The sequence below is a fragment of the Anser brachyrhynchus genome, assembly GCF_964034855.1.
Source record: "Anser brachyrhynchus genome assembly, chromosome: 12".
Taxonomy (NCBI): domain Eukaryota; kingdom Metazoa; phylum Chordata; class Aves; order Anseriformes; family Anatidae; genus Anser; species Anser brachyrhynchus.
The window spans coordinates 312,280-326,470 of NC_137707.1; the positions used below are offsets into that span (position 1 = coordinate 312,280).

Sequence of the window (14,191 nt, forward strand, 5' to 3'; positions counted from 1 at the left end):
AGCACATAGAAATAGCGTTAAAGGGTGTGCGCAGCCATTTCCAGGAAGATGGCATCCTTTTTTGCTTCCTTTTTATGGACACAAACAGTGAGGTATTTATTCCTGGAGGAGCAGTGGACTATCAAAGTCCTCAGCTCCATAACTTATGCTGCTGTAAATAAGTTCCTTTTTCAGTGAGGCAGGCTTTTCACCCGTAGCAGAACTGTAGCAGCCCACACCCATGCACGCTGCAAGGGTCCAAGAACAGGACAAAGTACAAAAGGTAAAGAAGGGGACTAAATAAATGTGAAACATTAATTTATTTTCCCACTGTTCACAGGCTGTGGCTGACCCCCACAGCCGACTGTATCCTCAGAATCTGCTTCCACCAGGGCTACTTTGGCAGACATCTCTCAGCGCTGTTCTCCTCCTATGTTCAGGAGAAAATCGGAACCATCTGTGGGGGAGAGCTAGCCAGGGACCCACAACAGCCTCCAGAGCATAGAAGCCTGCTAGTTTGCCTGTGACAGACGCGGCAGTGGTGGTAGTCTTTGGCTGCAGCTCAATGTAGCGTACTGTTGCTCTGCTCCTCAAAGGTCATTTTGCCCAGCAGTTGGCTCTCCAGCTCCACATTGCTCACTGGCAGCTGGAAAAAGTTCATTTCAGCTGCCAAAGCTGCCATGGCAGAGGGATCCTGGCCAAACTGTGCCCGGAGCATCATGTCCATTTTCTCCAGGCGCCGTTTCAGCCTCTTGGCCTCGCGTTCCCGGATGAGCCGGGCCTGCCGTTTCTCTGGGGTCTCGTTTGCACGTTTCAATCGCATGGCTTCCCGGTCTCGCTGCAGCCGTCGCGCCCGCTGTTCATCTGTCTCTTGCATGCGCTGCAGGCGCTTAGCTTCTCGATCCCGCATCCGTCTCACTTCCCGCTCCTCGGGAGTCTCATTGTCCCGCCGGCTCTTCTTGGCTGTGCGCTCCCGCTCCAGACGCTGCAGCCGCACTTCCAAGGGCTCGTTCTGCCGACGAAGCGCCCACTTTCGCATGCCAGGTGTCTGTGCCTCCAGCAGCTTGCGATACGCAGCACAGTTGTTGCACACTAGGAGGATGCTCGCAGGATACACAGGGGTGTGAAAGGCAATGTCCTTCCCCTCGACACTGGAGGGGCCCTCGCTTTGTGGTGCGGGCAGGCGATCTGCACTGAGCACTTCTGGCAGCTTCTCGCTGGAAAGCAGAAAGTGCAGAGCGTTAGAGACTTGGTGCTGACAGGAGAGGCCTCATCTCAGACTGACGGGGAGGCTGCAGTGAACAGTACCCCTGCTAGTGCCCATGACAGAGGCCTGTGCTAAACCATCCCTGCCCACAAACACATCTGAATACCTAAAACCAAGCAACATCATATACAGGGGTAGGAACAGGGTTAGCCCAGAGCAGTATCTGGGTTGGAAAAGTGCAAGGGCAGGAATTAACCAGCAAGCTGCTACTCCCCATCATCTCTGGATTTCTCCATTCCCTATTCCCCTAGTCAGTGAATAATCTTCCACCAGGCAGGACACGAATGAGGAACATTTCGGTTTCTGCCTGTAGTCCTGCTTTGGAAATGAGGAACTCATCTGGGCAGCACAGACCCTGTCTGATGGACTGCTAAGCAAGGAGAGCAATGATTGTTCTGTGACAAGAGTCTCAGTGCTCTCTGAAGACTCCTACTTCTTCACAGAGCTAAGAAACACCCTTTTAGCAGCACAGCTCATGGAGATTTTCGCAGGTAATGTGGAACTGCAAGGAGGAAGCGATCAAGGAAATCTCAGTCATTGGGGGTGTTCACAACTGGCCTTTACTAGGGCATAGACATGATTCCTGTGTCACTTAAGGCAACCCACCTAATCTTTTTTGTGGGTACCCTAGCCCACTCACCAGCCAGGGTGACCCTGACCTGTTGAATGTGGCGTGGCTGGTGAAACGTGCTCCACACACTGCACAGTTTGACAGCTGGTCCTCTGAGTGGATCAGGAGATGTCGCCCAAGGGATCCTGGTGAGCTGAGGGCTCTGCCACATACAGGACACATGTAGCTCTTGGCGCTCACCACAGCCGCAGTGTGCTGCAAAACAACCACTAGGTTGTTAGTTACAAATTGCCCAACTCCCTGCCCAGTTTGAGGTGTGCTAAGAAAATATGGCAAACCATTTAGTTCAGCCTCTTGGAAAAAGATCATTTAACCACTAAAACCTCTGGCTTACAGCTCCTAGACTAAGCACAAGACATTTGAGATGTCACAGATCAAACACCTTTCTGCAGCTCAACAGCAGTGCAAGAGAAACAAATAGAGCCAGAACACTCAGATCATACGACCTGACCCTTGTTTTCAGAAAGACATCTAAGTAGCTGGTGTTGCTAGAAAAAGCATGACTACACTAACAGTAGGCAGGATTCTGGGGAGGGAAAGCTCACTATGATGGTAGCTAGAGACAGTCAGCTGGTGCAGATAAGTGGTCAGTTCAGCTCTGCTTCATTCCTTCTGTTACATACTTTGATGTGCGGTGAGGAGAGTACTGACAACAAAACCTGTAAGATCCCAGCATAGATTTCCCGCAGTACTGGAATTGTTTCAGAGGAAGAACTGCTGTTTCCATGGATAGGAACTGTGATAAAGGGACAGAATAAAGAACCAAGTGATCAGGAGGAGGGTTCCTTATTTCACTGAATGACGTAAAAATTGTTTCTGTGTTTGATCTGAAAGAACTGTCTTGTCTCGGCCTGCCACTGCTTGCAGTGGCTGCCTTGGGATGGAGCTGTGCTCTCCAGCTGTGCAGACTGGTGCCTTGCTGATTCTTTCACCCAGGACTCCCTCTGGACTATCTGCTATAAACTTCAGTCACATCCTAGATAGGAGGATCTGTTCAGTTCTGTGACTGCAAAAATCAGAACAAAGTCGTCCCATGCCCCTTGCCCAGGGCTATTTCTGAATTTGGGACAGCTGAGCAGCTTAAGACCAGAGACATCCCCCCATTTGGAACCAACCCCTACCTGGTACACGTGAGCAATGAGCTGCTCTCTGCTTCCACACTCCAGCTGGCAGAGGGGACACTGTGACAATCCCAGCATGGGGTCAGCATTCAAACTCTCAGGAACCTAGGGGGAGGGAAAGACACCTTGGTGTAGGGCACACAGGTCTTCACACAGCCGCCCCACTCTCCCTTAGTATCTAGTCAACACCTGCACACAGGCCTCACCCAGATCAAGTGCTGTGCCCAGTCCTGCTGGGGCTGGTTTGCTGTTCTCAGTCTAAAACTTCCTTTATGTATCCTCCAAGCAAAAATCCTGCTGTCTCAAGAAGCAAGAGAAGCCTCATGGCCTACACTCGCACCCATAATCTTGCCAGCACAGTGGCTCTGGTAGGCAAGGTCTGCTCCGTAGCACAAGGGAAGGGGGGATCAGTCAGAGAAAGGTACCAGAACTGAAGGAGGTGGACAGACTGCATAAGCATCTCAGCAAGGCAGGAGAATAGCAGATTGTCTCCTGTTCCTGGCAGCCCAAGACCACCTCACACCATTTCCTCCAGTCAGGATATACTGTTTGGAGGAAGTGAGAGTGGGGACACGGAAAGAAATCATAATGAGGAGAAAAGATGTGTTTTCACCCAGCGCCCTCCCTTCTTCCTGGGAACTTTAGGTGAGTGTAGTGCCAATACACACTTGCCTCATTGTCTCTCATCAGTGGGGTTCCAGCTGCAGGTTTTTCTGCATTCTCTAACTCTTTCTTCACTTTTATCATTGAACCATCCTCTTCGGAAGTGTGGGAAGAAACTTCATCCTGGGTGGTTTCATCATCATCACTGCCACCTGAAACATACAGAGCAGTTACTCCAAGTGTCAGGGCCCTGAGGCCACTAATAAACCTTAATTGTCCGGACAAGCCTCATCTGGGGCCATCTGCTCACACCCACTGACCAGATGCTTCATTTAAACTCAGGGGAGCTTCAATACCCAGAGTGCTGCATGGAGTTCCTGGGTCTGTCCTGTTAATTGGCCTTGCTTGGCAATCGCTGGTCTGTGGACAGAGCCCGTTGCTGTCACCACCCTGCTCTGGTGCTGTGGGACTGCACCCTAGTGGTGAGCTGGTTGCCCAACCTGCGCTGTCGTGGCCCCTGGCTCTAGGCCCACCTACCCTTAGGGAGCATTCCTGCTCTTGTTGGCTCATGCGGAGTCCCGCATAAGAGCCAAGGGCTAACCCAGAGAAGGAGATGAATAAGATGGTCCCTAGAGGACCCCCACAAGCTGTGCTGCACCTAGCCTCAGCCCTCAGAAGAGTCTCTCCAGTCCACTACCTTGCAATTACTGGAAGGGGCAGAACTCACTGCTGCTGGAGTCATGGTCTTGTAGCGGATGAATGGCTGGCCTTTGGTCCCCAAGAGGTCCAGGAAAGCTGTTTTTCATCATGGCTTGGCGGGCTTGCTCCTCCAGCCCTGCAAAGACTTGCTCCCCTGGCAGCCACAAGGACAAAGAGTCAGACTAGTGTTGTTCCATTGTTTTTACCACAAGAGCTTACCAGAAATGCATCAGGTGTGAGGTGGCTCACCTGCACTGCGCGGAACCTCTGAAGTCACCTTTCTGAAAGCATTTAAGTAACCTCTCTGCTTGCTGACCCCATGACACCAGCATTCTGTACCTGCTGATGCAAGTGTAGTCCCTATGTCTAGATCAGTCTTGCTAAGGGAAATGTTGGGTGTCAGGCTGGTCTCTAGGTACTGTTTCTATACTGCTCTGGTGACATGTAAAAAAGCCTGCAAGACTCCACATACCTGCCATATGTGCCCAGGTGACTTTCTCTTCTACCAGACAAACTACCTGCCAATAGAACTGTAGCACAGCTGTAGGTGGGGGGAAGCCACACAGGGATGATAACAGTATCCCAAATCACGTATAGTGTTATTTGGCTCTTCTAAGCCATTATGCCCTATTTCCTGCTATTACAGGCAAGGTGATGGTACTGTGACAGATCAGGATATTTAGAAAGCAATTCAGTCATGTTAGGATCTGGGAAAACACAAACATTAGTGCTTGTATGATTCCCAAATTAGGTTAAACTAATTTTTAAATACAGTCTGTTTTTCTCTCTGTATTCTCCTTGCAGTGTAACAGCATGGCAAACTAAATCTGCATGCTTGCCTTAATTGTGGTTTTCCACAGTTTAATCACAACTTCTATTCAAACCCTAACTTTTCTCCGCTGACAGTATCTGTGTTTCCTTATCATGCACTTCCACTGAAACATTCTCAGCATTAACTCAATTACCATGCAGTATGTTTGTGAATTTCTTTAGTTATTAGAAAGTTCCTTCATAGCTAGGTAGATAATTAACCAAATAAAATGCTAGCTACCCTACATTATTTCTAGGTATTTGGAGAGAGCAAATTGGTGGGGAGAGAGGGGAGGGAGGGATCATTAGCTGAATGCCCTGTGCTATGTCCACTACAACACACTGGTGGCCCGGTAGTTAGATCATCATCAGCTGGATCACCAGGCAACAGCCCAAACCATGGCATGTCCTAGACGTTCAACAGATGTTGGCTGTTGCCAGAGCAGCGTTAAGTTGCTACTATGCAGCACCTGCTTCCTCTCTGCGGTCCGCTGGGCTCCTCTACAGGGTAAGCAAGCACCCATTCACATTAAATTCCCTTTCCTCTCTGCACTATTCAGTGGTTCTTTTTTCTCATCCATTCTACAGACAGAATGCTTCAGCAGCCTGAGGATTTGTAGATAGCTATTTGATATTGATAATATATTGCTATTATTTTTCATAATTTACACTTCTCCTTCAGGACAGGAAGACTTTTTGTTTGTTTGTTTCCTTGAGAAATTTGCAGAGAAATAATCTCTTCCTGAGTGCCTGGCATCTTAACTGCTTTCCACAGTGGTGCTAAAACCAAGGGCTGTCCCTTGCGTGCTGTCACCACCTTCTCTCCCAGGAGGACTGGGGACAAGCTGCCCCTCCAGAAGGAGCTGGTGCTCAGAGCTCATCTTCCTCCACTTACATGATGGATAACTTGCTTCACTAACTTGCCTTGCCCAGATAAAATAAATCTCAGCGATACTTTATATGCTTAAAACAGAAAACTAAGGGAGTGAACCCAGAAAGCTGAGATGCTTGTTTAGGATAGCTTACAGTCTGCTGCATTGGAAGACACTGATAATTAGTACCTCAACTCAGCATGAGAACAGGTGACAGCAAACACATTGAAAAAAAGTGATTGCTTCAGCTCCTCTGAAAGAAAACTTCCTACAGCAGTCTCTGCTAGGGAAAGCTTCCAGTTCCGTAAAGTCAACCATTAATATTTACATTAAAACAAACAAATTACTTTGTTTCATATGTAGTTATAACTTGCTTTTATCAGTGGGTGAGCTGTGAGCACTTGGGACAAGGTGCTAGAGTTCCCAAAGGGCTAGCTTTTGGATTAAATTTATCAGCTGTTTTTTAACTCTCAGGAACTACTCAAAGCATAAATGCAGAAATAGTATGGAAGATGCAGTGCGTTTTTAACATAAAACAAAGAAGCCAAAGAGTAGCTTTTGGAATAAAATTGCACCTTTTACTATAGGTCCGCAACTGGCATCGGTGTAATCAGGGAATTTCATTCTTGACCCACTGAGAGAACACCAGTCCTGTTATAAGGACGGGTGTATTCCCACGTACTAAACCGTTTCAGCCAGCTTTGCCCCAAATTCATACTCACACTGCCTTTCTGGTGCTTACCTCAAAATTGCCGGCATTGCTTTAAAGAGCAATAATTTACAGAAGATTTCAAAGACCTTCAGAAGTTTCACGGAGACTGAGGGAGAGGAGTTTGAGTTCCCACCATCCCCATGGAGGTTTCCAAAAGCATTTGAAGGCTTTTATCATTCTTTCTCAGAAACGTGAGAAAGGTTTCTGTAGAGAGGACTTGAGAACACAATCCGCGTTGGCTGAAGAGAGGTGCAGGAGAGCACCCTAAATCTATCTGCCACTGAAAGCAGCAGGCACTATGATGAATGCTGGGACACGTGCCCACATTGGAATGCATTCCAGTGCTGAATGGTTTTCACAATCTGGAGCATTGCTTTTATGTCTGGACCACATTGGTGGGACTGAGATACAGACTGTACAAACAGCAGGCCCTATAGAATTATGGTGCCTCTCCAAGAAGCAGATCTCCACGAACCACCAGGTTAAGAGCCCAGAGACAAAATAGCATTGCAAGTCAGAGAGAATGTATGCTGAAATGAGGAAACCCATGGTATGCAGGACAGATGTGAAACTATGGTGGAGGATGTGCTACCTGTGACAATTACGAAACAGGACTCCAAACATTACCACAACTACTAGTGGAAGCAGTTACACGTTTGTTTTCTTTTCCCTTTACCCTTCCAGATGGCTTTCCTTTCTACTGAGCAGCAGCCCAGAGTTTAATGGCAGGAAAATTCCTGCTCAGATACACAGACCACATGGACAGGCTGCAGTGTCACGATTTTAAAAATCCGTGATCTTTAGACGACTGAGGAGACTCTTCTGATCAGTAACGCTAACACCGATCACAACAACCAAGAGAGCGATCGTGTCTGCCAGTGGACTTTCTGTACAGTGTACCCAGAACCAAGCTCACACTGATTCAGTACAGTGCAGAGAACTTTCAGCTTACAGCCAGAAACACAAATTGTTAACCAAACCAGTGCTGTTAGCACTCAACATCTGGTGCGTTCTCCACTAGCCTGTATCTAAACGGCATCATGGGACTGGGAAAAACAAACTTTTAAAAACTCTTTCACTTATACAAAATTTCTTATTATATTAATATGGTCTCCAAAGGAACTTAGAGAAGAGCGTTTAGTTCATCTACTGATAGTCTAAGTCCCGCTTCAATGAAGCTTTAGAGCTGTAATGTTTGATAGGTACAGGGTTATGTTTTTATTGTTTCTGCACACACATGCTCACATACAGACACTTATACCCCCACCTCCACCCCCTTTTGAATACATTTCCATTTATGTGGAAAGGGAGTAAGACAGGCAACAACTTTAGGATCACCACTATCAGTAAAGGACATTATGCTCAATATTGAATTCACAGACTCTTCTCCAGAAGTTTCTTTATTAAATACAAAAAGGGCTGCAGGCTGACCACAACACCAAAACAAATCACTGTATTTGTTTTACAAACAGCTAGAGATGTAGGACAGTGAAAAAATCATACAAATGCCTCTGCTTTGCATTCCAGTTCTCCTCTCCATAATCCTGTAAATGAGTGGGATGCCAGGAGAGCAGCTGTGGAGGTAGGGGGCAGCCCTGGGGTACTGCGTAACAGGGGCAGTTATGACTGCTAGGACCTGGTGGTGCACCAACTTTGCAGCAGCCAGAAATGATTTTTTCCTGAGCCCTTTCCTTCTTGAACTGTATGAATGCAGGATAACTCTCAGGTGTTCTGGAAAATAAACACACAAACAAACAACCTCACCCCCAAATCCACAAAACAAAAATAAAAAGAAACCACATCGTTCCCCTGTCTTCCTTCCTAAACAGAAAAGTCTCTCAGAGATGAGCCACTTTGCTCCCTCCTTGTACATCAATTTAAAGTCCCTGTTCATGTAGGTCTTCTCTGTGTTCCTTTCCTGGACCTGAAATTTGCAAGTCTGTCCACCACTGTGGATCTAGTCCACCTGCCCCATCGCTATTCTGGGTTGTCCATATTGCTGTAGTGGTTACTGAAATGAAAAACAACAATTGAAAGAGTTAATAACCGCAGCCCACAGAGCCCTTTAAGAACCAAGGATTTTGATGCAAGTAACAATTTTTGCTCAGTTTTGAATGCTGGGTGCTATTTCTTGCAAGATACTTTCTTTTCTAACTCGGAATATTATAGACAGCAGAATTCAAGAAATACTGAAGAGCACAGAGTGTGTGCGTATCAGAGGAAGAAGGAAGGAGATAGAGGATTAATGGGACATTGGGACCATGCTAAATACAGCTAGGAAATGTCCATTAATTTGATTTTAAAAGGCTGTTCTGAAGAGATCTAAAATAAGCACCACTTGCAAAGGGTAGAAGCCACAGAAAGAGAAGCAGCTCATGGGACAGCGGGGAGAGAAAATAAAAGCACGCTAATACCTGAAGCAGAATTCTTGGCAAGCTCAAGAACAGTGGAGTAACCCATAACAGATGGAGTGACAGTGCAGCAATGGATGGGCTTGAAGGCAAGATCAGATGATTAATTGCTTAGAAAGATTTTATACTTTTACACTTTTGAGTCTGGGAGAAAATAAAGACTGAAATGGACGAATGAAGATATCTCCACAGGAACAACATGACTGTATTTCATTTTTCAATTCAGTGCGAAATGGGCAATGCAGTAAGTATATTCCAGTATTACAGTTTTATTTCTTACCACACTGTCAGGTGAAAATGTTTTTCATGCACCACGTGGCAAAACAAAATTATATTGTTAAAGCCAATTATGTGCTGCAGCCCTGCCAAAGGGAAACAACTACAATGAAAGCTGTAGATGGACCGGCTATCACACACAATGATACATTTACGATAACAGTAATTTTACTGTTGTTTATGTACTATTTTGAATTTCTTTACACATCAACTTCTACTTAAAATGATTTGATCTGTAACAACACAACTTCCCAGCCAGTCACTGCATGCCAAAGTGCTTCTGTGCTAAGTGGGGTCAGCAGTCCCTGTTGTGAGAGGAAGGTCAAACAAGGGCCATGCCAAGCCTGGAAAGTAACCCTGGAAAGAGGTGGCATTGAGCAAGCCAGGGAGAGGAGACCGTAGCTGTTGCTTGCCCAAATGAATCTGAGAAGGAAGATAACATGGAGCAGCCAAGCAAGGAAGAAGTGGGCACCATCCTCCCATGAATTTGTCCAGTTAGATATTCACAGTAGCATTTATGCGAATCCAAAAAGCACTTCCCCAGCCCCACAGCCTGCCAAATCAGATCCCAATTGCAGACAACTGCATAAAAAGCTGCATACCTGCTGTCCCTTTTATTCCTCTCCTCCCAACCATTTCAGTCCCTGTGAAGAAGTCTCAGTAACGTGCCTGCTATGTCTCAGCCTGATTCCTCATTCTGCTGGCTCACCCAGTTCTTGGAGATGATGTTCTCTCCGATTTTCCTCGTCATTCACCAGTGCACTGGCATTTCTGGGCCCTCCAGATACACAGCAGGCTAGGTAGACAGAGAAGTCCCAACGATTTGGTGGTGTTCATCATAAGACACACAAGATTTCCATCCCAAGGAGGAGACATCACCACTGTAATTTTCTTGTATCTTTCAGTCCCTTTATTTTCTTGTGATCCTAGTTGCTGCTTGTGATGACTCCTATTGAATAGTTTGACTGTAGCTAATGCACTGCATGCAAAAGTGGTGAACGGGTCCCAGGTTTCCTCTCTCTATGGCCTACCTCATGCCCGCCAGTAGCCTTTTTGTCAGGTGGTTTCCCCAAGACTAAGGCTGGTGATGACTTGTATTGCAGATTAAAAAGCAACGTTCAATGTGAAAATGCGACAACTGAACTCCATAGCATGTACAGTCCTGTACACAGCAGAACAAGCTTCCGAAGAACATAACCATTATGCAGTGGAGTACAGAAGAGAAAACAGCCCACCTAAACACCACGGAAACTCCACCTACACCTTTAGAGCTGTCACACCCCTTGGTCCCCATAGATGAGGGACCATAACTCTACACCAGAGGCGGCAACATAAGTGCATGCTTTCTACAAGTCTAATCTAAACAGCAGTAGTAGTATCTGGGCACTCTCAGAAGCAAATGTGTGTGGACACAAGTGTTACTGGCATTGCAGGAGAAAACACAGGACGTCTAAAATTTCTCTAATGAAGACAATTCCAAGCAGACAAATCAAAGCTATACTCCGCCCACTGTTGAACCCAGCACACAGAAGCAGGAATGGGAGAGCACGAGTCAGCACAGCTGCCAAAAGTCACCTCTACATCACCCTTACGCTAGCCACCAAGGAGTTTTTTCAGCTCTCCCACACCCACCTGTTGTTGCCTATGGGGCCTTCAAATCCCACACAGAGGTAATTCTCCCCAGTACGCTCAGTGTTAGGTTACATCATGATGTATTTTCCTCTAACAGAGAACAGCATGCATAGGTTTCTGTTGCCATATCCATACATAAAGGCACCACAGAGAAACACACAGAAACGTGCAAGCCAGCAGCATCAGCAAAGTAAGGCAGTTGCTAGGGCTGCAGCACTCAGCTCTCTGTCCCACAGTCATGACGGTTACCACAGCTTAGCAATAACCTAGGCCCCCTCATCTCATCAGCCTTGCTTTCACATGTCTACAGAAGTGGAAATTTGTTTTCCTCATTCCAGCTCAGATTCCAAGCACATCTCCAACTACAAAGCCGAGTAGTTTCAAGGGCATAGCTTCAGACCCTCAACTTCCCTCTGCTGTAGTCAGTCAAACAAAAGCTGTGTATGTGCAGATTCCCCTTTGCAGCTGAACATCCACACAGCTGTCTCCGAGCTCTTCTAACATCTCTCTGTAGCCTGCCCACAAGAAGTGCCGGTGTACAGCATCTTCAGTCCGTTCACTATTCAACAAATGCCAGGTTCTTGACAATGCTGGAGAAACAGAGTCTTGTCCTCTCAGCTCAGGACAAGTATCATCTGACAGATAGCATTTATCTGCCCACTGATTGACTTAACCACTGCCTATTCCCTGCAAGGAAAGAGCAAATGGCTTTATTTACATTAGCTGGTAGGAAATTGAGGTACAGTGAGCTTAAGTGACACGTCCATGCCAGTCTGCTTAGTCTGTGGTAGAACAAAGATCAGAAGCCAGGATCTCCAGGCTTTCAGCTGCACACAGACCACCCTACCTGGAACTTCCTTTCCCAAAACTGGCCAGAGCCCCAGAATCACATTTCTTAGTATACTAACTTGCACTTGTGACAGTGTGAACGCAAAGCAGAGCTACAGGCCCTGTGCATACACTCACCTGCATACCTTTACAGTGTTAATTGTTTGTTCAAGCCTATCCCTGTCCTGCCATGTCAGGACACAGCCAGCTTCCCTGATGCACAGAGCTCAATTTCTCTTCTTACAGGCCTAAGAGAAACCGTGAGTAACCATTCCCCCACAGACTGCACCTCTTTTCATCATTCCCCACCTCCCCTTCTCATTCCACAACAATCTGTCTAGGGCAGGGATCCCACGATGCTGTGTAACATAATACTCACAGTGAACTTTGTTAGGAGTGGTCTGTTTCCGACGGGACATGTTTCCCTGACCTGGGAGCACAGAGTGTTCGTTCCCTCAGCAGAGGGCTCACCTGAGAAGAGAAGAGCCTGTCACACACACCACTGGAACCTTCTGAGTCTCTGGCCAAACACAGCTGGGCACCTCAGGGTCACTCCCCATCCTTTTGCCTACAGGGCTCATTCTGCATCACCACAACCACAGCGCCGGCATCCAACACGATCCACAAGCATTTCACAAACCACCATGCATGGGCAGCCCCACCCATTTCAAGCAAAGTTACGAGCAATCTCGTACCTGGCATACAAACAGCTACGAACGCCCCGCTTCAGGAGTGACTGCGCTCTCAGTCTAAATTCCTTCCTCCCTCCCGTCTGCTCCCACGGCAGAAAAGGCACAAACCTAATCAAAGCCGCCACCAAACTGACCCAGCGAGAGGAAGAGGGGACAGCCAGAGAGGCCAGGCACCAGGCACACAAAGGAACCGTCTGCCTGAGGGATGCAGCTCCAGACACGGAGGCAGCCGCCGGCAGGCTGGCACAGCCAGCCCCAGGACAGGTCACAGCCCTGCCGGCACCCCGCAAACAGACTGGCCTCACGGCCAGAGCTGAGGAGACCACTTGCAAGCAGGCACAGGCAAGGGGAGCAGCAGGGCAGCTCCTGCCAGCTGCCAGCACTGCGCCTTCTGGGCAGCGGCCAGGCAGGGGGGGCGCACCAACCTGCTGCCCTCCCCTCATCGACCCCTCATCCCTCAGACTGACAGGGAAGGAATCGATTCCAACAGTACCCTCAGACAGATGGACAAAAGGAGGGACCGAGCACATTCACCCCAGACATGCAGACGGACACAGGGACGCTGTCAGCCTCTGACAGACAGACAGACAGACACGGGGATGCTGTCAGCCTCTGACAGACAGACGGACACAGAGACGCTGTCAGCCTCCCCGGACAGACAGACACAGGATGCTGTCAGTCCCCTCTGACAGACAGACAGACACAGGATGCTGTCAGCCTCCCCTGACAGACGGCCAGGCAGCAGACCCAGCCCCGCAAACGGGCGCTGCCCCCCCGGCACACGGCCGGCCGGAGGAGCCCGGCCCGCTCCCCGAGGATGCGGAGGACGCGCGGGGGGACCCGGCACGACGGCCCGGCCGGGCAGACCGACAGACAGAGCGACCGGCCCCGCGGGCGGCGGCACCCACCCCGCGCCCCCCCCCGGGCGCTCGGGGACCCAGCCCCGGCCCCGCCGCCCGCCGCGCCTTACCCGCGCCGCGGAGCCGCAGACAGACAAAGGGCCCGCGGACGGACGGACCGGCAAGATGGCGGCGCCGCCAGAGCGCGCGGCGCGGGCACGGCCCCGGGGAGCCCCCGGCCCCGTCCCGGCCGCGCCCTCCCCGCCCCCCGGGAGGCCGGCTTCCCCCCGCCGGAGCGTCTCACCTGCTTCTCATGGGCGCGCCTCAGCCAGCGGGCGCCGGCCGCCCGGGAGCGCCCCGCCGCGCGCCGCTCCTCGCGGGGCCGCCTCGGGAAGCCGCCGCCCGCCGCGGCGCGGGCCGCCGGGGTGCCGCCGGCCCTGCGAGGTCAGACACCGGGACCGCCCGCCCGCGGCTCGCGCACCCGCCTGGAAGCCGCCCCGGGCCGCGGGCGGTGACGTGAGCCCCCCGCCCCCGCCGCCGGCAGCCCCCGGCGGCCCCGCTCCCCTCCTCGCCGCCCCGGGCGGGCACGACGGCGGCGCAGCGCCGGGCGCCCCCGCTCGCCGCTCCGCCGGGCCGGCTGCCGCGACCGCCGCTGCCAGCGAGCTCACCCCGCCCCGGCTCCCGCCCGGCGCTCGGCGAGGAGCTGCACCGCCCCCGGCCCGGCCCCTCCCTCCCGCAGGCGCCGCCGGGCCCCGGCGGTCCCGGACCCCGCGGGCGGCTCTGCGGGGCTCCGTGCGGCCGCCGCTTCCCGCGGAGGCG

The 14,191-nt window shown here is 50.2% G+C and overlaps 1 protein-coding gene across 26 annotated transcripts; it reads right to left on the minus strand.

Annotated features, from left to right (window-relative positions):
- Positions 1-283: 283 nt before the first annotated feature.
- On the minus strand, positions 284-14,168 carry ZNF821 (zinc finger protein 821). 26 transcript variants are annotated; one of them, XM_080552358.1, is made up of 8 exons: positions 14,041-14,059; positions 12,221-12,312; positions 9,984-10,177; positions 4,329-8,705; positions 3,671-3,813; positions 2,999-3,103; positions 1,906-2,072; positions 284-1,196 (listed from the first exon to the last, which is right to left on the minus strand). In XM_080552358.1, exons 4-8 carry the CDS (start codon positions 4,408-4,410, stop codon positions 542-544), a joined length of 1,152 nt encoding a protein of 383 aa, XP_080408484.1. In that variant the 5' UTR covers positions 4,411-8,705; positions 9,984-10,177; positions 12,221-12,312; positions 14,041-14,059; the 3' UTR covers positions 284-541. The 26 variants fall into 26 exon arrangements, with proteins under 26 accessions (XP_080408484.1, XP_080408482.1, XP_080408483.1 ...); XM_080552356.1 differs by lacking the exon at positions 14,041-14,059 and adding an exon at positions 13,677-14,009; XM_080552357.1 differs by lacking the exon at positions 14,041-14,059 and adding an exon at positions 13,504-13,532.
- Between the last annotated feature and the right edge of the window lie 23 nt (positions 14,169-14,191).